Raw genomic sequence first — 24,137 nt, 5'->3', positions numbered from 1 at the left:
GGTGGTGCACATTTCGAAAATCTAAAAAAATGGATCTCGGTTAAACGGTAGCGCCGATTTTTTCACGTTTCACAATTGTTTTACGATTCATCGATAATGGAAGACTACTGTAATAAATAAGTTGCGCGGTTCTGGTAGAAATTAATTCATTCACATTTCTGCCAGATATTTATTTAAAAAAATCACGTTTTAAAAATCTTAAGAAGTCGCTGTATATCTTTTTTTACAGTGAATATTAATTCAATGCTATTGGTATTATAGTATCGAATTAGTATTAATTCAAATATGATTTTTTATAATTTATTTATTCCGTCTCTGTACAAGGCAAGTGTAATTTGTTTTCGCTAACACATTCATCGTTCTCGATCGACGTTGACTTGAAGATAATTTCGCTGTCCATTTCGAACAATACACGAACATCGTGGATACCGTTTTATCCAATCGTGGATGTGCTCGATGGGCAAAGTTAGCGATTTTGAAAGGTCAGCGTTGCCCGTTCAGAGATACTATTTTTGAAGCTCCAGTTGCGATTTCCGCGCGTTGTACGCGGCCATCTCCTTGAGACAATCGCGTCCTTCCTCCAAGGTGATCTTCTTCGTTGCTAGTTGATTGAGGAACTCCCTGACGTCCTCGGTGGATATCGTTCGCATTTTATAGGCGAATCCCAATTCTTGGCAAAGTTTTAGGAAGCTCGTGGTGTAGCCGGTGCCGTAGTCGCCGAACTCGCCGGTCTTCCAGTCGGACGGTACCATGTAATGGTAGTAAGGCCAGTTAGACTTGTTGATGATGAACACGCTGATACTAGATTCAGCACTGAAACAACGTTGCTTGCGTTAATATCGCGTTCTGATCCAATTGGTTCGTTGACAATGCGAAATTAAAGAATTTGGTCGCGGAAACAGTGAGCAATCATTATTATTTTATTATTATTACTTCTATTATTACTATATAATACTACTAATAATATATAGTGTAATGTATTAATAATAATATATAGTAATAATAGAATAAAGTTTGGACGAATAAACCTTGGATTAATTAAAAAGAAAAATAATATTTTATATTTGGATATAGCCTGTTAAAATTCATAGAAACCGTCTGATTATTACCGACACGGAAAAATTATTATTGAAACATACAACTACTGTCCTCTATCGGTTCACAACGGAAGTTATTTCCACCGTTAGATTACCATTGTAAATTCATCCGCTGAATACTCATAATTAATTAACACTAAAGTTATTACAAAAATTACTCTGTAAGAACGATAAGACTGAATTTATTTAGACAATCAATCAATTTTATAACAATGCATGCTGGAATTAGTAAATTCGTTGAATCGTTTCTTATATAAAAATTTTTATAACAGCAATAATATATTAAAAAATTCACCGGAAGTGGATGGAAAATTCAGTGGAAACGCGAATGAATTTTACAGATAAATAACGCACCCTTATCGTCAACGAATAAATTAATAATTATGGGCCAGATATTTTTATCCTAGAAAATGGTAAACGGGAGAGCCATTTGTTGCACGATTGTTTAAAATTTACTATATTTGCTATATTTAAATTTCACTATATTTACTATATTTAAATTTTACTATATTTAATGTATTTAAATTTCACTACATTTAAAATATTTTAATTTCGCTAAATTTGCTATATTTGTAATGTTACCATAAACAACGTATTCTCGCGAATTTACAATAGCAATTCCGATTTATTTTACGTCTCTCGTATGCCGTCTTGATTGATCATGACGGAGCCGTGGCTCTTCGGCATAGCGAAGAAGAGCCTGTACAGTAAACGGACGGTAGCAAAAATGGATATTAACTTGTTCGCGCTGCCCCATATCAGCAGGCCGCTGTTCACCATCCACGCGACGTTCACCGTAATGGCGAACCGTAGGATTCCTGTGATCAACACGATATTGGTCAAGGACTCGTCCCAGTACTCCAGCGGCGCGTTCAGCGGCAGCAACAATCCAAATACGACAAACATTATCCAGTAGAATCTAAACAAATGAAAGTAGACACTCTGACGATGTTTTTTAATAGATGACACAGTCGTCCATTGTAAATAATTTTGTTGTCAATATATATTTATATATAAGTAGATATATAAATTTAGTTGTGTAGTTACTGTACTGGTAACTCAATTATTAAATAAGACTCTCAATTTTCAATAAAACAACTTATAAACATTTGTGCGATTGTATCAAAGGTATATACAGGGTGTCCCAAATTAGATGAATTCTCATTAACAAAGATGCCGATGATTTGAGTACAATTCGAGATATTAATAGATGAGATTAAAATTTTGGTAATGGAAATTAGAATCGTTATGTTAGCTTGAAATTATATGCAAGTTGTCTTACTTCCGCTGAATCCAGACTAACGGATCGGTTTCCATGTCACGTATATCCACATCTTTTTGCGCCTGTTCGTAGTCAACTATCGGGGACTGGATATTTCCCACGTAGTGGCTGTACAAAAATCCTTTCTTGTGGTTGTAGGGATCCTTGTCGGTCCCGAGATACTTGTGATGCATCCTGTGGTAGAGAACCCAGTCGTAAATCGACCCCTGTAAATATGCAATCCTTTAAACACTTCCCGATTTTCTGAGAAAAAATACTGAAAATGTTTTCACTCCGTTTTTAACACTGATTTTTATTAACGCTATTTGATCAGCGTGATCTTATTAACGCTATTTTGTTACTTTAAAAAATATTTAAAAAGACAGTCATTTTATCACTATTTTTTATCGAAGCCTACAACGAAAATTTTTTACAAATTTTTTAGTTAAAAAGTTACCGAAGAGTAGCAAATGCATTTTTTTAATTTTATTTATAGACTCGGATAGAAAAGTGAAAAAAGACAAACAAAAAAATATTTCAATTACTGTACAGTGAACTAGCTTCTCTAACATTTACAGAAAAATTAATGCAAGTTAATTGAGAACAGCTTTAAAAAATTTATACTATTTTAGAAGCGTCGACTCAATTTTACTTTCTACTTTACATTTTTTTTCTTCTATTGACATTATTAAGTTAGTATCTTTTCGACCACTTACCACACCGGCGAGGGTGTGAGCCAAAACGAGGAACAGTTTGAGCAATGGCGACGCCTCGAAAGACCTGTGCGCCCATAATCTGTGACTGCCGGCGGTCACGCCGATAGCGCCTAGAGCTGTTATGAAAAGTGCTGAAATTTTGAAAGAGCATTGCTTTTTTTATTTCTTCATAATCACTCTTCGTATATCACTAGATTTACTACATTTATTTCCTTCGAAATTATCATTGAATTCAACGTGAATTTTATAAACTTTATAAACTTTCTTTTACAGCGGTTTATTCAGAAAATCGTAAGAAATCGCTAAACAAATTATAAACAATCGTCCGCCGAAAGTTGTTAAAACAATGTCGATTTGCTAATAGAAAGAGATACGGAAGAGTATTAAAAAATGAAGCATATCTCATCGAAGGAACAATACGTCGATAATTAATGCGAGCGACATCAGCGTCAAAGTCCACAAAAGTGTCTTACTAAAGAACACGGTCATCCATTTGGCGGAAGTGAACGTCAGCCATAACCCGTATAGCCCCAGAATGTGCAGATGAATGTACCAAAGGACGGCGGCCCATCTGATGTCCTGCTTCTTCTCGGTCTTCTTGTCGCTCGCCATCCCGATACCACAAGCAAACGATATTCGCACACGTAAACGGCCGCGAACGGACCAACAGGAATTGGATAATTAAACGATCCGAATTGAATCTTTCGCTTTGCTCGCTCCGATTTCGGTCGCGCGATATTTCGAACGCGGCGATACCTCAGCGGCGAGCTCTAACATCCGAGAACGTATCGCCAGGCGCGGAGGGTCCACGGTGGGGTGGTCGACTATTGTCTCGGATGTCGAAACCGTGATCCGCGAGATCGAAGGATGGAAGGCGCGATAACCGGGGCCCTCTCCGCGGCAGACTTTACCTGGGGTGTTATCACAGCGCGAAACGTGCTTCTGGAAGACCCGAAACCAACTACCATGCCTCTACGCCGCGTCCGAGTCGTGTTGTTTGACCTGGCCGCCACCTCGGAATTCATTTGTACACCATTTTACACCGTCATTTCCTTTATTTTTAATTCGGCGCGCACGTCGACGTGTGTCCGCGGGCTTGTTGTCTCCGCGACGGTACGGAACCAGTTTACGTAAACCACGAAAAATATCGGGCGAATCGCGAGCAAGTGTTCCGCTAACGAGAAAGAAAAGAAATGCTAATGTGGCTTGTTCTGTTCTTCCAGGCGGCTTTCACTGGAAAGTTCTGCGGTTTCGAGAATCATTTCGAGTAGAACACGATAACGCGGGCCGTGGTGACGCAACATTGCAAATGCAATGTCAGAGTTCCCGCTGAATCGAGCGACTAGGTGACTAATAAGCCATTGTAATTGTACCATGCGCGCTCGATGTTTTGCAGTTTTGTCAAAATTATCGTTTAATGAAGAGCATCGGGGTGAACGAGTATCGCGAATTCATTGCGCGAGAAACGTGATGAAAGATTTAACATTTTCACTAATAGCGTCAGACTGCTATTTTATATTTCATGTAAAAAATGTCAAATTAGCTTTATAATGGCGAACGCGTTGTCCATTAAATACTGAATTGAATTAAATGCAAATTGTGTCTAATATATTTTTTAATTCCACTGAAGCAATGTTTTATTGAATTTAAAATAATTTTTTAATTGCCTGAAACTAATGTTAGAAATTCAAGGGTATCATTTGTACATCTCTGTTAACCGGTTAACAGTTTTTTTACGATTGTACTTATCGCGAAGAAATGGAACAATTAACGCCGAGTACAGTCATCGAAAGCAGCGAACCGATCAAAAGTCGTTTTTTAATTATTTAGTGGGAAACACGTTGGCACATATGCATACGTTCGAGCGGCGCATACGGACGCATGAAAAACATTGGAAATCTATAAATATTTCAATATGAATGTTAAAATTTATTGAGGAACATAACAGAAGCGGAATTGAAATTATTCTGACTCATGACAAGTAGTACTTTGTTCCACGGATTCTCACCTTCCCTTTTTAATATTTATCGGTCGGATGTACGAGAACATTTAAATAACCCTTTGAACATTAGATTCACGATTTTTCATGAATTATTGTAATTTAATTTATCCTTGTTCCTTGTCTATGTTCAGAGTTTATTTGCACCAGATCTCACAAACTTCGTGGAAATTAAAAATTGAAGCTTTAGATAGTAATCGTTTTATTTTCAGCATTGTTAATACCATAAATAAATTACGACGAGTACTTTAATAATGTAAAAATATTTTCATCGCAGAGAAGCTCCCAAGGAATTATTATTTCCAGTGGAATTGAAGAAGGATCAAACAGAACGGTCATGTTCACATTTTGCAAAATGATTTGTCGATTTTTCAGCTATTAACCCAGCACCTGCCATTGTTCTTATATTTGTCTAATATTTATAATATAAATTAATATTAGATTATAAATGAAAATAATTTGGAAATAAATAATATTAATAATAATGGTAATTCAGGTTAAGTAAGCTTAAAATAAAAGCTCTATGTAGATATTTTCATAATTTTATTAATTTTCGTATACGGCAGGTAGTGGGTTGAGTATAGTTAAGTAAAGTAATTGTTTAATGCCCAGTTAATCGTACTGCGTTTTCCACTATTCTACCTTTGCCCTGATCTGTAATAGCTCCTGAAGGCAGTGAAGGGAACTATAAACATGTATAAAAATATCTCTATATTTCTTAGCTCACAGAACTTCCCACGTTATTTTTAATTAAAAATACAGATTCTTTTGTACAATGTTTCAACTAATACACGCTAGACTCGCAAGTTCGACATTCTGCAAACACCACTATTTCTATCTACAGTGAGACTCCGAAAAATATCCAAACACTAACGTAACTCCTACGCCATATATTTAAATAAATATACATTAAACAGAAAATACTCCTTATGGTATATTAAAGTAATAAATAATAATTTGAAAAATTCCAAACACCTTCAAATATATTATTAAAGAATGAAGGTATAAAGCTAGTAATAAAAATGAAATGAAAATTTATTTTGACAACTCTTGAAAATTCGATGCTAGACATGTTTCTTTAATTATTTAGCTAGCATTTTTTACCAAACCGTAATGTTTGTCGTATTTCGACATTTGTATACTCTATTTTAATATTCTCCTTTCAATAAATATCTATTTAATTATATAACGTAGGAGACGAAGGTACAGTAGTGTCGGGATACTTTTGGCAGTAACTGTACGCCCATTAACGATAAAATACATTTCACACGAACACGATACGAACGAGGAGGCCCGAAGGCACTCCGAGACGTTACACCAATCCATACTTCGTACATTTCATCGAAGAAATTGCTAATTCACGTTTCTTTGCACGCGAAGCCGCAAGCTTTTCGAACTAATTCGTGTTCGAGCCACTGGTATCAAAACTATAGCTTGTTTTCGGTTCGAAACAATTTTCGAGCCACTAGTTTCGAAACTATAGCTTGTTTCCGGTTCGAAATCATTTTCGAGCTATTAGTATCAAAACTATAGCTTGTTTTCAGCTCGAAATAATTTTCGAGCCAGTAGAATCAAAACTATAGCTTGTTTTCAGCTTGAAATAATTTTCAAGCCAGTAGAATCAAAACTATAGCTTGTTTTCAGCTTGATATCATTTTCAAGCCAGCAGAATCAAAACTGTAGCTTATTTTCGGTTCGAAATAATTTTCGAGCCAGTAGTATCAAAACTATAGCTTGTTTTCAACTCGAAATAATTAACATTGTGCACCGATCTCGTTATGCGAGAGGATGCCTCCTTTCTCTCTTTATTTCTCTCTCTCTCTCTCTCTCTCTCTCTCTCTCTCTCTCAACAGGACGTCGATCGATGTTCATCGTCTCTTTGGTCCACTTTTCGAAAACCTGAGATTTCTCGAAATATAATCTGTTCCTCGGACGAGAAACAAATCATCTCTTGATCTAGCTCATCTGTTTCAGTTCCCGAAGATCCTCGACGGGGATGTCGGCGTCGCCGTAGCCCCAGACATGGGTGCCGTCGCCTGATCGGTTCGCCCTTCGTCGCACCATAGCCGGTGACACGTACTTGCGATCGTATGCCCAGCCAATGTTCGCGAACGCGTCGATGAAGCCGGTGGTTACGTTGTATCTGTAATTTCCCAGCTCCCCCGTCTTGTAATCCCATGGGAATACATGGTGGAAGTTGTGCCAGCCCTCGCCTAGAGCTGCTATGGAAACCACCACGTTTTCCACCGGAGAGATGAACCTGAAATTGTTTAAAATTTAGTTAGAGAAGAATGGGAAATTATTAGGGTGGTTTACATAGAAGAACGCTATTTTATGTTAGGTTATGTCAGTTTTTTTATGTGTTATGTATAATATGTATATTAAAGTAAATTTATATTATATTATATCTATTTTAAAGTATATTTATATTAAAGGAGTGTCTTTGTATTGCCGCTGCCTTAAAGCCCGTAAACGATTAATTAGCATGTTGATGAATCGTAAATGCGGGGATAGGAACTTACTTGTCGTAAGGTTTGTGGCCCCACATGTGCGCGACGCTGTTCACGCAAAAGGCTACGTTGAGGGTCACGCAGAACCGGAAGTTGAAGTTCACCCAGAAAGAGGTCCACAAAGATTCGGACCAGAAATAGCATGGCACACTGACCGGCAAAACGATGGTGAACAGGAAGAACAGAGGTACGTAGAGCCTGAAAAATCAAAACATATTCATCCTGACCTAATTTTGTTTGTTTTTATTCGCCTGATTTTTTAGCATCGATTGGTACATTTTTACTTGTTACTATTTCAATAGTAATATAAATATATAAATATTTTACAAATATTTATCTTAGATTGTTTTACTGTATTTAGATTATTTAACTTATCTAACACAGAGAGAATCACCTTAGCGATTAATAATATTAACAAAAAATAGACAATTCGAGAAGAGGTGATACTATTATTCGAGCCTCGATTTTTATAATTGCTATTTTATACCATTATTTACACATAATAGGCAACTATGTCTCCGTATATTCAAGTTGACTGTTTTACTTTACAAGCCGAGGGACAATTGATTGCATTATTTAGTACCTTTTCTGCCACATGACGATACAGTCGGCTTCCAGGTCGCTCATGTCGACAGCTTTCCGCTTCAAAGTGACATCCGGGTGAGGCGTTAGAAACAGCCAGCCGACGTGCGCGAAGAAGAAACCCCTTTTCGCGTTATGGGGGTCGGCGTTTGTCTCGCTGTATTTATGGTGCACCCTGTGATCCAACGCCCACGCGTAGACGTGCCTCTGTAAAAATGAATTCGACTTACTTTCAAAATTCTCCGCTATAATATATTATACTAAATTATATTATATTATACATCATATGCTATATTATAAATTGGATTACGTTGTATATATTGTACTATATTAGATTCTATTTTATTCTATATTATTAATTAATTCAAAAATAATCTAATTTGCTTACCTGGCCGGCTATCGTGAACAGGAAGATCAGAAGCAGTCGCAGCGGCCACTTTGCTTTGTAGGCTCTATGGGACCATAGCCTGTGAGCGCCGGCAGTTATTCCGAACGCGGAAATTACTATAGTCACGAAAGCTGTGGAAAAGTATGCTAGCTATATTTATAAATTTATTTACGAAATTGTAAGGTATATTTCGATAATAATAATAATAATAATAGTAATACTAATAGTAATGTCTAAAAGTCCGATTAAAAGGTTAGAAATATGCAAACTACAGTGACTGCCCGAAAAGACATCCTCCGATGGTATCATCGGTACGTACAGGAAGTTAAGTTCCATAATTCATTTTTCATTATTCTGATTTCTTGTGCATATGGTATTATTGTGTGCAGATTCCGTCACCAATAAATACGAAAAACCGTTTTGCCGTTATTCATTAGACATCGACGTGCGTTTGATAGGAAACGATTCATCGGCCGTCATTCTTCTATCGATCAACGAACGTCCCATTCGTCGGCTGACGATTCACGACGCCTAACGCAGGTACGAACATTTTTTTATCGTCTAAAGTGCATGCCTAATACGATGTTATCCTGTGAATATTGACGATCGAAAATCAGCCACTTTATTTCGCCAGTTTTGTGTTACTTTTTTTTAAACAGTATTTTTTAAACAGTATTAAATTGAATTAAAAATAAAGCGTATTCAAGTTTTAATTCGAAACCTTTCAACAATGTGCATATTTCTGGCGCGAGATTTCGTTCGATGACAGTACCTCGGCGGACGACACTGTCGTAGTGAAAGGGTTGAAAGTGTCCTTTCCGAATTGAAATTTCTTGTAATTCTCTAGTGCGGAGCGTGATTATTAAAGAAATTTCTTTTGAATGTCAAAAGTTGTGTATCGAAACGAGTGCTGCGAAATCGAAAAAAATTTGAAAAGGTTCAGAAAACAGAGTTAAGCGAAAACGCGGTTCGTACAGATGTGTGAATAGGAAAAAGTTATCGGAAATCCTGATTTTTGTAATATACAGTGACTGCCACTTAAACTCGAACACCTGATAACGCCGTGATTATTGTAGCACGTGGACGTCTTGCAAAAATGTTAGCACAAGCATCATGTATTAGGTATTTTTGAAAGCATGTACTGCCAAATTTTTTTTAATTGACAAACAATTGAGTGATTCGTTGCACAAATCGATTAATTCCATTTTTCTTTTTAAATCTTAAATTTAAATGTGAAAGCACTTGGTATAGTTACAACTTTTTACTAATATCATAAAAATAGTAACAATACTAACGATTACCTCTTGCCCAGTTTTTCTTATAAATTTACATAGAAATACCGTTAAATAAAAGTTACATTTGTATTTATGCGTTCTACAATATTTATTTCGATTTAGATTATAAAAGGAATTTTAGAAAAGAATATACACTGTTTCATTGCATTTCTTCGTCTTTTTCTTTTATGGAGTTAATCAATTTGCGCAGTGAATTATTTAAAGGCTCGATTGTTAAAAGTTTCGTTTTACCGTTGTTATATATAAAATGGAAAAGTATCGAACCAATATGACTATACCTAATTCTTGTTAATACTTAAAAATATTAAAAGTCTTTAAAGACTCAAAAATATTAAAAGCCTTTTAAGACTCAAAAATATTAAAATTAAAAGCCTTGGAAGTCTTAAAAAACATCAAATTTAGGTTTTCGAGAGTTTGAAAACTCCAACAAGATATCAACAAATATACAACCATTGCAACATCAATTTCAAAACCAAATAAATCACCCAATAGTTAAAAAATAAATTTTTTAAATTCTCAATAAATAGATTTATCTCGTCACCTTTATTTTATTGAAAACCATTTTCAAAATTAAAAGATACTAAACGATACGAAATGAATATTAGACAACTAACGACAACTGATTTCATTATCGTTTAATGACGCTTCAACGCATGTTTTGTTGAATATTAAATTGTCTAACGTGAATCAGTTTGACGCGGGAACAGTGGAAAACAGTAATCTGGGTCAGTTCCCATAATTTACACTATACCGAGGCGGTCAACAACGATGTCATAGATTAATAATAATTGTAAAGGAAGTGGTAACCGGCCGGCTATTCCTGTCCGTGGTTCGTTCTTTCGCCGCGTTTGACGTTGCAACGCTGACGTACACGCACCGAATGTGAAGAATCGACGTTTCACGCGCGTCCGTCGCGGAACGCGAAAAAATTAGTCGTCGCACACCGCGTGTTACGTTAACACCGAGGTAACACGTGAGCTGTTTAAAATCACCAAGATAACATCGATAATTCTTTGTTCTATGATACAAAGGTTTTCCTTTCGGGAACCGATGAAAATTATTTATTGTGTAAGAAGAGCTGGCGTGAAGTATAGAGCACTACGAAGTGTAATTAATACTACAATAACAATCACTGAATAAACAATTTTTAATTATTAATCCCCCCTCCAAGAAAAAACTACATACATCCCTTTTTTGAAAAAGGAACACTGAAAAGTTAATTTAACTAATTTTAACAATTCTCTGAACATAGTAAAATATAAAATTTTGAACTGAAATTTGTATAAAATTAAAAATATGAAATTCGAGAACTCACCCCATAGATTAGTGAGAAGTTTCGCCTGCGTCAGTATGAGGTAGAGGCCGTAAGCGCAGCCGGCGTGAATGAATATTTGCGCGACGAGGTCCGGCCATCTGATCCGCGGAACGTATTTCGTCTTGCTGCTCCGATAATTCTCGTCGACCGTCAGAAAATCTTCAGTCTCCGGCACTCTCTCGTTCTTTAAATTCGCCTCGTTGCTCTCCGTCTCGCAGTCCTGCTGCTCGGCGAATGGCACGCGATCCTTGCCCGGGAGAAAGGGCGCCATTCTTGCTTGGAATATTTATGCTGTTGCTTCAATCGATCCAATGATCCAGCATCCTCCGCAAATCGGTTTAGTTTAGGCGAAACTCGGGACGATTCTGTAAGCAAGGTGTTGTTTATCGGTAATGGCGTATTGGGAGATAATTGTTGTAACTATAACTGTTGTAATTATAATTGTTGCAATTACAATTGTTGTAACTATAACTGTTGTAATTATAATTGTTGCAATTACAATTGTTGTAACTATATAACTGTTGTAATTATAATTGTTGTAATTACAATTGTTGTAACTATAACTGTTGTAATTATAATTGTTGCAATTACAATTGTTGTAACTATAACTCTCGTGAATACAACTTTTGTAACTACAACTCTCGTGAACACAGCTTTTTACTTTTTAAAATTATTGCTAACATCACTACTATTTTCTACAAAAATGACTACCACAATCATTAAAAAAAAAAGAAACATAAAAATATCGAACGTCACTTCTGCACCGTCGTCATCGTGATAAAAATCGAAATTTGCACAACTAGTTTGCCACATATTTCAGCAACCATACTCCACGCATACTTCTTCGGCAAACTCTTTCAATTTTTTTACGAAAATGCTTGAAAATAACTAGAAATCCAGTTGCACAGACGAGACGATATATTACGCAAACGTAACACTGTTCAACTCACCGCCTTTGGAATAATTAAAACCCTATGCTCACGACGAAGATTAAAAAAAAAAGAAATGTAACTTTCTCGATAATAAATGTTCCACCGTTACTCAGTCAGGATTATTCATCGTTCGATTTCCATGTCGTCCGTTCCGCGCCTCGATTCAATCCCGTTTTCACAAACGCGGCCGGATTACGAGCGAACATGTGACACACGCGGCGCGGGTTACCGGCAGAGACTGCGTGTGCCCCGCGCCGTGTATTAGGAGATACCGTCCATCGATCGTAGATACAGCTAGGCCCCGGTATCGCGAGCATCGTTGATAATGCTATTTATTTTCAGGTACCATCGGCTTCGTAGAACCGCGGCTCACGAATTAGATATATCGTGGCATTTCTTTCCACCAATCCCCCCCCCCCCCCCCCCCCCCCCCCCCCCCCACCCTTCCGAATCGCTATGACGTCACAACTTTCGACGGTCAGGATGAATGAAGCCGCGTTCCAAGTCGTCGCCGCGAGAGATTCGATTTTCGGGAGACTTTTTTTGACAGACAGCTTTCGTGCGCTGATAAAAGTCCGGGGTCTGAAGAAATAATACGAATATAGTGCGCAGATAAGATTAGGCAGTTTGATGAAATGCGATAGGCGCGCGTGACTAATTCCGAGCGCTGTCTTAGATCGCAGGGCCTCGTGGAACCCTTGCCTCGATTGGCGTTTACGAAATTCTTAACCCTTTGATATACTTTAACGCGTCAGACTTAACCACTTAGGGGATGAATTTTTATGGTAGGAAAGGATTGTTTAATTGTTTTCGTATTGTTGAGGGATTCTGTCTCTTTGAATACTTAATAATTTATTACTATCAATTTCCATGGCGAGTCAGCCTCGCCAAAGTACGGTAAAGGGTTAACTAGGAATAAAATTTTATTCTCTCCTCGCCAATATTTAAACATTCAAATAAATATATAAAGCACACGATAAATATAAAAATATCCTTTTGTTTTTAAAAAATCAAAGGAATCGAAAAAATTCTAATTATATTATTTCTATAGAGAATGGCAAGGGGTTAAGGGCTCAGACGTCGGACTAATATTTGACCGTGTTTACCAGTGTCTGCTGAGATTTCATACTAATCTGCGAGTGCGTGAGATCATTTTTCTCTCTGGAGAGAGATACTGATCACTGTTTGGGTTCCTGCAAATCGTATGTTTTCGTCTGAAATTGGAGTTTAGGCTGGGATTGGATACGGTGGATTTTCTGAGCGAATTGGATTGATACGGAGCGCGTGAGGCAACTCTCGTTGAAGTCGTAAAGATTCAGAGTTCTTGTAAAGATAACGGAGATTATTCTATGAAAATGGGAGGAAGCGGAAATGTATGGGGCAAGTGGTTCGATTCTGATTCTTCGTATTGCAAGCGAATGATTTGTTATGTGGAAATGTTTCTAAGGAGATTTATATAACAGATATAATGTATATATATACATTATGATATGTCATGTATAAATATACATGTATAATATAACATATAATACATAAATGTATGCAATATAATATATCATGCATAAGTATACATATATGGTATAATATATCATGCATAAGTATACATATATGGTATAACATATAATATATAAATATCCATATATGGTATAACATATAATATATAATTATACATATATGGCATATCATATAATATATAAATATGTACAATATATCGTATATAAATATACACGTATAATATAATATATAATCTATAAATGTATAATACAGAAATATGGAGATCATTGTCAGCGTTCTAAAACAATTTTGCATGATCAAACTCTGCGATTCTATCAATTATCGATCCGTTCTTGGAAAAGTATTAATACGAAATGAACGGGGGTAACATGGAACATCGTAGCGTAGATGGTGAAATTTCGATAAAGGAGTAACAAATTCTACAAATGCTAGTATATGTCATTTTCCCAGAAGCAATAGATAATCATCAGAAACAACTGTATATAACGTTGTAAAAAATGATTAATACATTAGCACTACTGTACTGAAAACTAGTGAAATAGTATAACTTTTGCACGATATATCGTCAAATTTGTTTATCATGGACTGTTAAAAAATAGTTTATTATCGAAAGTGATTTTTTCTTACTGAAATTTCATAATTGTTATTAGAGCATTTTCAAATTATTTACTAGTGTATTAATAAAAATAAAGGAAGAACAATGTATTAATACAGTTGTTATTATTATTATTTAGGGTTACTTGATTTGTCCACGTGCCCAGTGAATTATTCAATAAAGTAATTTTATTCACACGACAGCTTCAGTTAACATATTATTCGGTTCAGCATTGCTCGAAGATTAAAAATTACGACTTCTGGACTTCTACAAATACCATGAATTTCTGTCGAAGTATATCTCAAGTAGGGCTTGTTGCTCTTCAGATAATGTAAATGTTTCTAACGTATAAAATTCGTGATAAAACTTGGATAACATAGATTAATTCCTTTGCGCCCGATTGTCACGAATACGGCGACACTGTAACACAGGGTGGATCACGCAGCATGATCAGCCTAATTTATTCTGACTGGAAATTTTCAGAGCCGAAATAGCATGATTTAAGGGAGAGCTTTGAAATGATTGCGCCAAACTTTTTGTTAACCCTCCTGGAACTGTTAAAGTTACCTTCAACTTTTTATAAATTAACCTACAATTTTTAACGTATAAATTCACCTGTAAATTTACAAACATTTTTTATAAATTCACCTATAAATTTGATAAGCCATAATTTTTTCCGAATCTATAGAGATAAAATAAAAAACCTTGTTAACTACCAAGAGAAAGAGTTGACAATAAATGATATACAATCATCTTAGAATCATCCCAAAGATATTTTATTCTATTTTTATTCCTATAAAATTTCACAGTAACATAATAATATTTATTTCAATTATACTCGGTGCAGTAAAATCACAATTATTACAATATTTAACGGAATAATCATTCGAATGCCAGGTGTATTAATTACTATGAAACGTCATGAAATTCAACCTGAAAGTAGTAATGTTTATAAAAACGTCATCGCATTTCAGATAGCTGATTCTATCGATCTATGGTATAGCGAATGCTCCACGCACGCATGTCACGCGTCGTACCTCACGACGTTATTGTTAGTTTATACTTGAGATAATACGGCGTCGATTTAACAAATGCTATCGCCGAAGTCACCGTTCGATAGATAACGAATTTTTCCGAGAACGAATTCTGAATTTCGCGTATCTTAATCGTGATTTTTTCATGTTAACATGTGGCTCTACTCCGTGTCTTATCTGGATGCTTTTGCTCTCGAGACACCAGGTGTTGAATATACCATCTGTTTATTCGCGAAACATCACGTTTTAGATTCGTTTTATTACGTAGAGGATCGTCTTATTTTGTTTTATTTGTCGACAGTCACGAACTCTAGAGAACAATATATTTATTTATGTATTTATTTACGTGTTTATTTACGTGTTTATTTACGTTTCATTCACGTATTTATTGACGTATTTATTTACGTTTTCATTCACGTATTTATTTATATATTTATTTCTATATCTGTCCACATACTTATTCATATATTTACTTACATGTTTATTAACATATTTAATTCTTATTTCGCTATTATCGTCCCTCCTTATCTTTATTTTATTCTATCATTGTATGAGAGGTAACCTTCTCTGTTATATTTTTCTTCTATTCTTGCTTAACGAATCGATCATTATTTTACGAGCGATACATTATGTTTGTGTACCGACATCCCTAATGCTGTTAGCCCTTCCCGTAGACGTGTCCCATGGACTTTAATGAAATATCCCCAAGGGTGAAAACAGCGTGTCTGGCGCCATGCGACTTATCCACTCTGCCCGACCTAAGGGGTTTTAAATAGATACGCCATTCAAGGCGCAGGTGAATCAATGAGAAAATAGGCCTGGTTGCTATATATATTGTTTATTTATTAACGCAGCACAGGATTGCTTTATAATAACATAATCTTTGACTATGGTTTCTTGTTAATGATATCTGTGCATTTAAAAGGCATAAAGCTGATTTTTATTTTAAAAGCGTAAATATCCATATTCGGCCTACTTAATGATATTCAATTTATTCCAAATAATTGTTCAATAATTCGACTTTCTTGATATCAAAGTTTCTTCTTTTTAAAATCTTCTTTTTACAATTATAGCTACTTATAGTAATTACAGTTGCCTTTTTATTAGTTATATTATTAATCATAATTTCTCTAGTTTCGCTTACGATCTGCGATGCGTCGTTTAACCAACAACCAACTCTAAACAGTCACGCGTCACTCCGATTAATAGCATCGTTCATTCAAGAAAATACGATCGGATATTTCGCTTTTCATCGAATTTAACGAGCCCGTAACGAGTAAACACGAATTAATGTCCACGAATGAATATTCTACGCCACTGCTTATTTGTCTTTTAAGCGAACGATGTTCTCTCTCTCTCTCTCTCTCTCTCTCTCTCTAATTTGCGATCACGTTTCAGGCCCCGGTGGGAAACGATCGGCCCCCGTAGGTGGGCGAATTACGCGCGGGCGATTCACACGGGCCGGCCGCACGGGGTTCGTTAACATTTCTTTCACGGCCGCTGTTCTCGCTAAAAGAAAAAAAAGACGACCGTTTAATTAAACCGTTTTTCCCCGTAATAAATGATGCAACGGATGATGCAACGGCGCGCGAAAGAGACCGATGCAGGCCGCGCGCGTGCACGTGGGCGCTGTCGGAATTACGCGACGAGCGAAAAACGCGGCGATCCGCGGAAACGGAAGAAAAAAAGAAAGAAAAAGAGGAATTTGTTGCAATGAAAAAATGGTATCGGGTTATTTACTTAATCTCTTGCGCTATAACGAGTCATACTCGTGATAAAAGATTCCACGCAAAATTTACTAGATTAATAAATAATTAATTTCTTCTGAATTGAAATAAGATTGAATACTTCTAAATTGAAATAAGGATTGAATTCTTCTAAATTGAAATAAAATTGAATTCTTCTGTTATCAAAGTCTAGCAAATTTTTTAATTAATAAATAATTAATTTCTTCTAAATTGAAATAAAATTTAATTCTTCTAAAATGAAATAATATTGAATTCTTCTGTTATCAAAGTCTGGAAACGAAATTAAATAAAGACAATAGAAGAGATAATTAACGACAAATAAGGGCTAGTCAATCTAGCGCGAAAGGAGTCGTGGGGCAAGGGGTTGAAAGAGCTTAAAGTCTGCGAAGAAAGTCGCCAAGGGAGATGCACATTCAAATTGCCACCTTCCCGATCGTTCACGATGAGTCAGGATGACGCAATGCAACAAACACATAATGAACACACCCAAGATAGCGTTGGCGTTTAAATGATTCCGGAGCGAATGCCAACTACTTAACTAACTATAGACAGCGGTATTAAACATGCTTCGCCTAACGGCGCGTGTTACGGCGACGATCTTTTTTCGCGCCGCGCGTCTTATTAATATTCGGACGCCATTTCAAACGCAATAACTTTCTGCGAAAACTAAATAACTCGTTTTCTCTTTTACGATGCTCGATTTAACAAACAATGTATATCTAAAATAATTATAACATCTAAAATTCCTACGTCGTTTATCTGGGCCGACGACGAAAGCTTAAACGAGTTTTGTAATCGATTCGACGTCGTCGCGAGGTATAAACAATTAGAGATAGCGAAAATCGTAGCATCTCACGATTTTTCGCGGATTTATGAACGCTGGAGATTTTTTCGTTTCAAGATGGCTGTAAATATGTAAATACGTTACGTCAATCGAGTCGGTAATATAAGGGACACCGTGTATGTGTATGTATTTTTTGCGAGATGTGACATAAATGTTATTTCAGAAAAGCCGCGGATTCGCTGAAGATCGTGCAACTCGTTCGAAGTGGCGCGTATCACATCGGCAATGAATCATTTAATGTCCGCACTGACTCGAACTGGTTCGTTTTAATCAACGATCGTTCGTTGTAACAGGTTCCGGTATCGCGCGACATATGACATGTACTATATTGTAGGAGAGTTTATTTTAAAAGTGAGCTAAGTCCGTCTATTTTAAAATCTGGATATTTAAGGATTTTCTATTTTAATAAATTAAAAAATATTCGTAACTGATAACGTGGTAATGTGATGATCTTTTGAGGTTATAAGGGTTGCTTTGTAACCCTTGATTTAATTGTTTAAATTCTGTTTTGTAGAAATTAAATCATGCGCAACGTAGAAATAATAAAATAGCTAGAATTAATATTAAAATAGCTAGAATTAATATTAAAATAGTTAGAATAAATATTAAAATAGCTAGAATGAAATTTAAATAGCTAGGTCGATGTTTTTGGAAAATAGACTTAGGTCACCTTGACAATGATTTTCGAGTATTATTTCTCCGAAACCATTGTCTTCTTGCCAGGATTCGAAAGCTTTCTCGTATAGAAACAATAATATCAATATTAATGCTTTTATATTTATTCTATATTTTTATCTATAGCAATATTAGTAGTCATCAATTAATATTAATATAACTATTAATATTATATAATATAAAATTTATACAGTAGCCATAATTAACGAAGACAATATATTTTTGTGCTTTTGGGTTAGTTTATTTTACAACACACAAAGTGTGCAAAATAAAAATTGTTTATTAGTCCTATTACTTTAGCAATTCTAAAAATTATACTAAATAATGTATACCAGAAGTAACAATAGTATTCAGAAGTAACAATAGTGTACCAATATTTTTTATGTTATTAAGACGTAACAGTGGTGTACAAATATTTTTTATGTTATTAAGTCGTACCAACGGAGGGTCCCCGTCTTATTTGGCCCTAAATTCTGAGGATCGTATTACGGCAGTTCTGCCGTAACGACACGAGGGTCTCTCGAGATCGATGAATATGTGTTTTCGACCCGAGCAACGTAATTTGGTCGTTTGACGACGCCTTCCATTTCCAACGGTGGAGAGCCTTTAATTAGAATTTATTGTTTGGAATTTATAGTTCACGGCCGAATCGGTCTTTCTACCGCTAGCATCCTATTTGTCGCAGCTTCTTTCGAACGAATCGTGACCGAGATCCACGTGAAATGATCGGATAACAACTATAAAATTATATAATCATTATACCCAGGACCTTTATGCGAATTAACAAATTTATGCATCTATTGCAAAGAATAAGGAATCATCCAAGATGTAAGACATAACCTTACATAACCTAACTTTTACGGAACTTTTATGTAATTGGTATTTGTTATTCATACCAATAGTTTATTCAACAATTTTTTAAATCTAAACTTTGTTCGTATAAAAATTATCCGGAGACGTGAACGAATTTTATTGTTTCCTCGGAGTGCAAAGGGTTTAGAGAAAAATCAGAATAACCATTGTTCGAAGAGACCGATCGAGCATCGTTTAAAAAGAAGCTCATGTTTTAAACACGTTTCCGCAATTTCCATAAATCGCGAGAGACGTTCTTTGCCGTTTGCTAATGAGATGAGATGCAGGCGAGATAGAAGCGATTTAATAGTTCGCCAACGATTGGCAACGAGCAACGTGCTAGTACGCACGGTTCATTTATCGGGAGTAGAAACGTATCTGCTCATCTATGACCGATATTACGTCATTTCGGCAACAAGGTGGTCTAAGTCTGAGAAACTAGTAACTTGTCTTACGACCATCTTATATGAAACGATGATTCATAAGAATTTCTGCTCGCACACGACCGCGCGCGTATTATATGTGTATACAGCGTGCACACATGGATCCTGCGCGTCATCGCAAAATGTGACTGAGAGCTGCATTAATTCTGTTTCCTGGAATTTTCGGGCGTTTTCTGTATTTTGCGTTATGCAATCTCGCTGTGCGTTTGGAGGATAATAATATGATTTACGACGAAGGATTATATATTTATTTATTTCTTTGGACAATAGACTGCTTATTTTTAGACCTAATTTACTGTTTTTATTTATTTAATTTTACTTGATTTTATTTAATTTTATCTTATTATGTTTCATTTTATTTAATTTCAATTCATTTTATTTAATTTCAATTCATTTTATTTCATTTCGCTCCATTTTATTTCATTTTAATTCATTTTATTTCATTTTATTCCATTCTAATTAATTTTATTTCATTTTGTTCCACTTTATTCCATTTTATTTTATTTTATCAAATAGTGACGCGAGTGTTGAAATTATCTTTCATGTAACTCGATTGTAACTTGATCATACAATGATCGTTGCTCAGCTTTTATTCACTGGGAATATTATTAAATTTAATTTTCTCAAGTCAAGTTTTAAAAACTAAAAAATTGCAGAGGCATTTGCAGTCTACTAATAAAGCTGGAAATAAACATTTATTAATTATTATTATCACGTTATTCTAATGTTATCTCCTTATTAATATCTTCCAATTTCTTCAAAGCGTTGTATCACTGACAAACGAGCAATCAAACTGTACTCTGATCAAAACGAATATTATCATTCCACCAAACAAAAGTAATTCAAAAGTAATTCTCACGAAATTCCATATCGCGTTCTGAAATCGAATAAAAATTCAATCGCGAGGCGATCAACCTTAGCGTGACAATTCGCGAGGCCTTGTCGAACGGGGTCTGATCATCAATTACATGTTCTACTTATCATGCGCAGGAGTATAACAAAATAAATCACACAGCGGCGACATCGCGGATAACGATGCTACGGGTGACGCATACGATTACATATCCTGCTCATTATTGCATGCGTATGATTTACTGGTACTCCGGCCGCGTTACCAGCACATTAGCATCTTTTATACATTTAGAGCACGCCGGAACGTTGAAATAGATATACTTTTATCGCGTGGAGAACGTCTATCGTTACCGAGAAGAAGTCGCGAGACGTTAAAAGAAAAAAAAGAGTCATTCAAGAGCGGCGCGAATCGAAGCGCATCAATGAATCCCTGCGAAGACTACAGGTTCGTTCAAGGCTGAATCGATCTTCGTCGAGATGGAAAGACATTAAGTACATGGTTGCCGTCTGTTTTCCGCTTGCATTTTTTTTTCAAGATTACGACCTTGCCGTATTCCAGGCAACAATCCTTCTGTATTCAGCGCATAGTTCGACCGTCCGCTCGGACGTTTGCTTTTAATGTCATAACTGGTATAAACAGGTTTTCAGAAGTATATATATATATATATATATATATGACATAAATATCGTGGAAATTATGTTATTGATATAAAGAGTTACGAGCATAATTTTTCCATTGACGCAACAATTTCTGTCCGGATAACGAATGCCGAACAAGAAACGCTCTAATTAGTCATTTGCTGTCCTGAATATTTATAAAATTGTAAAATCTGCGACTCTAGGACATATCTTAATATTTTTAAATGTTAAATTGAAATTAGAAATTAAAATGTGGAGAATTAATGTGACAAATTCTGAAAAATTGAACTCAGGAGCTAAATTATAATTCTTGTAAATTAAATTCATATTGACAAGTGAAATTGATATTAATATGAATTTTTATAGATTCTCATCAGTTGAGAGTGTTCGCTATAGTTTAGATCACTAAAACGGAATCTCAATAATTGAATAATAATTATTCTATCGACATAAATAGTGAAGATTTCCTATGGAATTTTTAATTACGTCTATCTCCGCTTTCCAAGCGCTGTCTCGCCACAATAAAAATTTAAAAAATCGTCGCGAAGTTCTCGTTCACACTACCAGGAACCAGCGAAGACACTTTCCCTATCAGATACAACATAAAGCTCCCCGTTCTTTTTCCACGGACTAGTTCGCACCTGCAAGATAGCGCGCTTACGCCCTCGTGTGTCGGCCACTCATCGGGGCCGATATCAGCGGCATGTGTGTGTTAGCGGCGATCGGGTTGCCGATTGACGAATTCGCGTGAACTGCAGATGCGTCAGCCACAGCTGGTTAATTAATCCTCCAGATTCGAACACGTGGCGCACGTTGAACAGCGAACTCTCGACGAAAAGGAAGCGCGAGCGGAGGCGGCTCTTTTTCGAGAGAGAGAGATTCTACCAGCGGCGCGACGTGTGTGCGTGTGCGCCGTCAAGTAAACATTGTTGTTCCGCGTTCTAGCACGTACGCCGCGAATAACAAAACTGGTACGCGCCGGGGACGGAACCGGTGGCTCGCGCGCGAGAAGTCAGCGGGGACGGATAGAGGCACGACACGCGCGACGCGTCGTCCGGAGAAGTTTGTCTGCGACTGATCTGATCGATCGCCGGGAGGATTCACCGTCTAACGGCTCCGTTTTTGTTCTCTATCAGCGTGTACACAGCGGCTGTTTAGAATGATCCGACGCGTCTGTGTACATATATTGCTGCTCGCTGAGGGGTTCGGGCATCTTTCAAAGTACAAGAGATTCTCTCCAATAAACCTTGAACTTGTTAAAGCAAAACTGTAGAATTTGGGAAAAGTAAAGACAATTTTTCGAGCGGATCTTTTTTGTAACAGCAGATTGTTAACAATTCTAAAAACGAGGCGCCAGGTTCGAACAATTGTTAAAACGAGCCGCCAGGTTCGAAAAATTGTATCCTTCTCTTCTAAAATCGTCTGGCTTTGTTTACAAGCTAAGGGGTAATTTATAACAATTTTTTAACGTTAAGCATACCAGCCAATAAAATTGCATACATGCGTCGTCTCGTAATAGTGACGAGATCCAATTTATTTGGATCTCTATTTATTCAGATCTCCAGTTTTTATTATTCGATTTTTCGATATTATATTTTTATGACGATTTTACAATCATTAAAATATAATATAAAATTCAATTCAAATCGATATCAATCCGCAGTGATGTAGAAATTAATATTATGATAACATGACACAAATGGTGGCAGGTGTTGGCTCTGTGTCCTCGTTTTGAAAATGCTGTCGGACTTAAAACTTTTAATAACAGATCTCGATCATGTGTACGACGACACTGTACACGTGACTAGGAAAAAATTTCCGTTCGTAACAGGTGCGACATGTTTCCTAATAAAACTGGAGTCCATTCAACACCTGTAACTAATTCCTTATAAGTCTGTAGTACTTTTGATTGAAGTGGACTGTTGCCTGTCGATTATCGGCGCGATAAGGAAATTTTAATTGTGAGATGTTTTAACGATAGAGACGTGGGTGCGGTGGATATGATTGATATCGATCGAAAATTGTAAGAACATTTTTAATATTAATGCTATGCAAAACAGGAGTGTACAGACTTTTGTTAAATTTCGTAGATCGATGTTTTAGAATTTGAAATTTTCTGCACTATAATTGAATAAAATATAGTAGATAATATTTATGGTAAATCACGGCGCTATATTAAACAAATTTTTATAATATAACTACAGTAGTATACTTATGTTATAACTACGAATAAAGCGTTCTCTTTATATGCAATATTTTCATATGCATTATTGTATTTTTATAATTACCGATGATCGACAACTGATTCGCAATTATTATTAATTCTTGCACTCTAATAATAATTCTCTCCTTGATCTGTTTGCATCCCTGAGAAGTATCTTACACTATCTATAATAAAAAGTTTATGCTGTAGATTAACAAAATAGAAATACTTCAATTGTGAAAATTTCACTTTATATTTAAAACATAATATTAGTTACTAGTTATTTACAAATATTATTCAACACTAACAAAACCAATCTAGTATTGAAAGATTACAGATCCCTCATTTACCAACAGAACTTATAACATTTCTCGCCTATTGGCAGCACCTGCCACTAATTCAATAGGAATCTACTCTAAACAACGTCATTCAAAATTACCATATCATCGTATAGAAACCTAACAATCCCAAAATTAACACAATAAATTCCTTTAATTACACAATAAGTAAAAGACAGTTCATTAAATTATATTTCAACTTATATTTTATTGTATCTAAAATTAGTTAAAAATCATTGCTTAACAAATGTAAAAAATTTAATTGCTGCAGATCCAATGATTCACTGTCACCGATTTATTCGAT

General features: G+C 35.8%; 3 protein-coding genes across 3 annotated transcripts in view; 1 reads left to right on the top strand and 2 right to left on the bottom strand.

Annotated features, from left to right (window-relative positions):
* Positions 1-9: 9 nt before the first annotated feature.
* On the bottom strand, positions 10-4,052 carry LOC144470357 (acyl-CoA Delta-12 desaturase). The gene is made up of 5 exons (XM_078181387.1): positions 3,548-4,052; positions 3,075-3,205; positions 2,380-2,585; positions 1,837-2,016; positions 10-813 (listed from the first exon to the last, which is right to left on the bottom strand). The coding sequence occupies exons 1-5, from the start codon at positions 3,684-3,686 to the stop codon at positions 507-509; spliced, it is 963 nt and encodes a 320-aa protein (XP_078037513.1). The 5' UTR covers positions 3,687-4,052; the 3' UTR covers positions 10-506.
* Positions 4,053-5,787: 1,735 nt separating this feature from the next.
* LOC144479086 (acyl-CoA Delta-9 desaturase) lies at positions 5,788-22,362 on the bottom strand. The gene is made up of 6 exons (XM_078197594.1): positions 21,934-22,362; positions 11,164-11,528; positions 8,554-8,684; positions 8,167-8,372; positions 7,596-7,781; positions 5,788-7,333 (listed from the first exon to the last, which is right to left on the bottom strand). The coding sequence occupies exons 2-6, from the start codon at positions 11,432-11,434 to the stop codon at positions 7,030-7,032; spliced, it is 1,098 nt and encodes a 365-aa protein (XP_078053720.1). The 5' UTR covers positions 11,435-11,528; positions 21,934-22,362; the 3' UTR covers positions 5,788-7,029.
* The window catches only part of LOC144479070 (acyl-CoA Delta-9 desaturase), a 43,746-nt gene continuing 28,572 nt past the window's right edge, over positions 8,964-24,137 (top strand). Inside the window, exon 1 of the mRNA XM_078197575.1 lies at positions 8,964-9,093. The gene's annotated coding sequence lies outside the window, so the exon portion shown is untranslated. The remainder of the gene's footprint in view (positions 9,094-24,137) is intronic.

Source organism: Augochlora pura, chromosome 1 (genome assembly GCF_028453695.1).
Source record: "Augochlora pura isolate Apur16 chromosome 1, APUR_v2.2.1, whole genome shotgun sequence".
Lineage (NCBI taxonomy): Eukaryota > Metazoa > Arthropoda > Insecta > Hymenoptera > Halictidae > Augochlora > Augochlora pura.
Note: the sequence above shows the minus strand (reverse complement) of the source record. Positions and strands in the feature narration are given on the sequence as shown.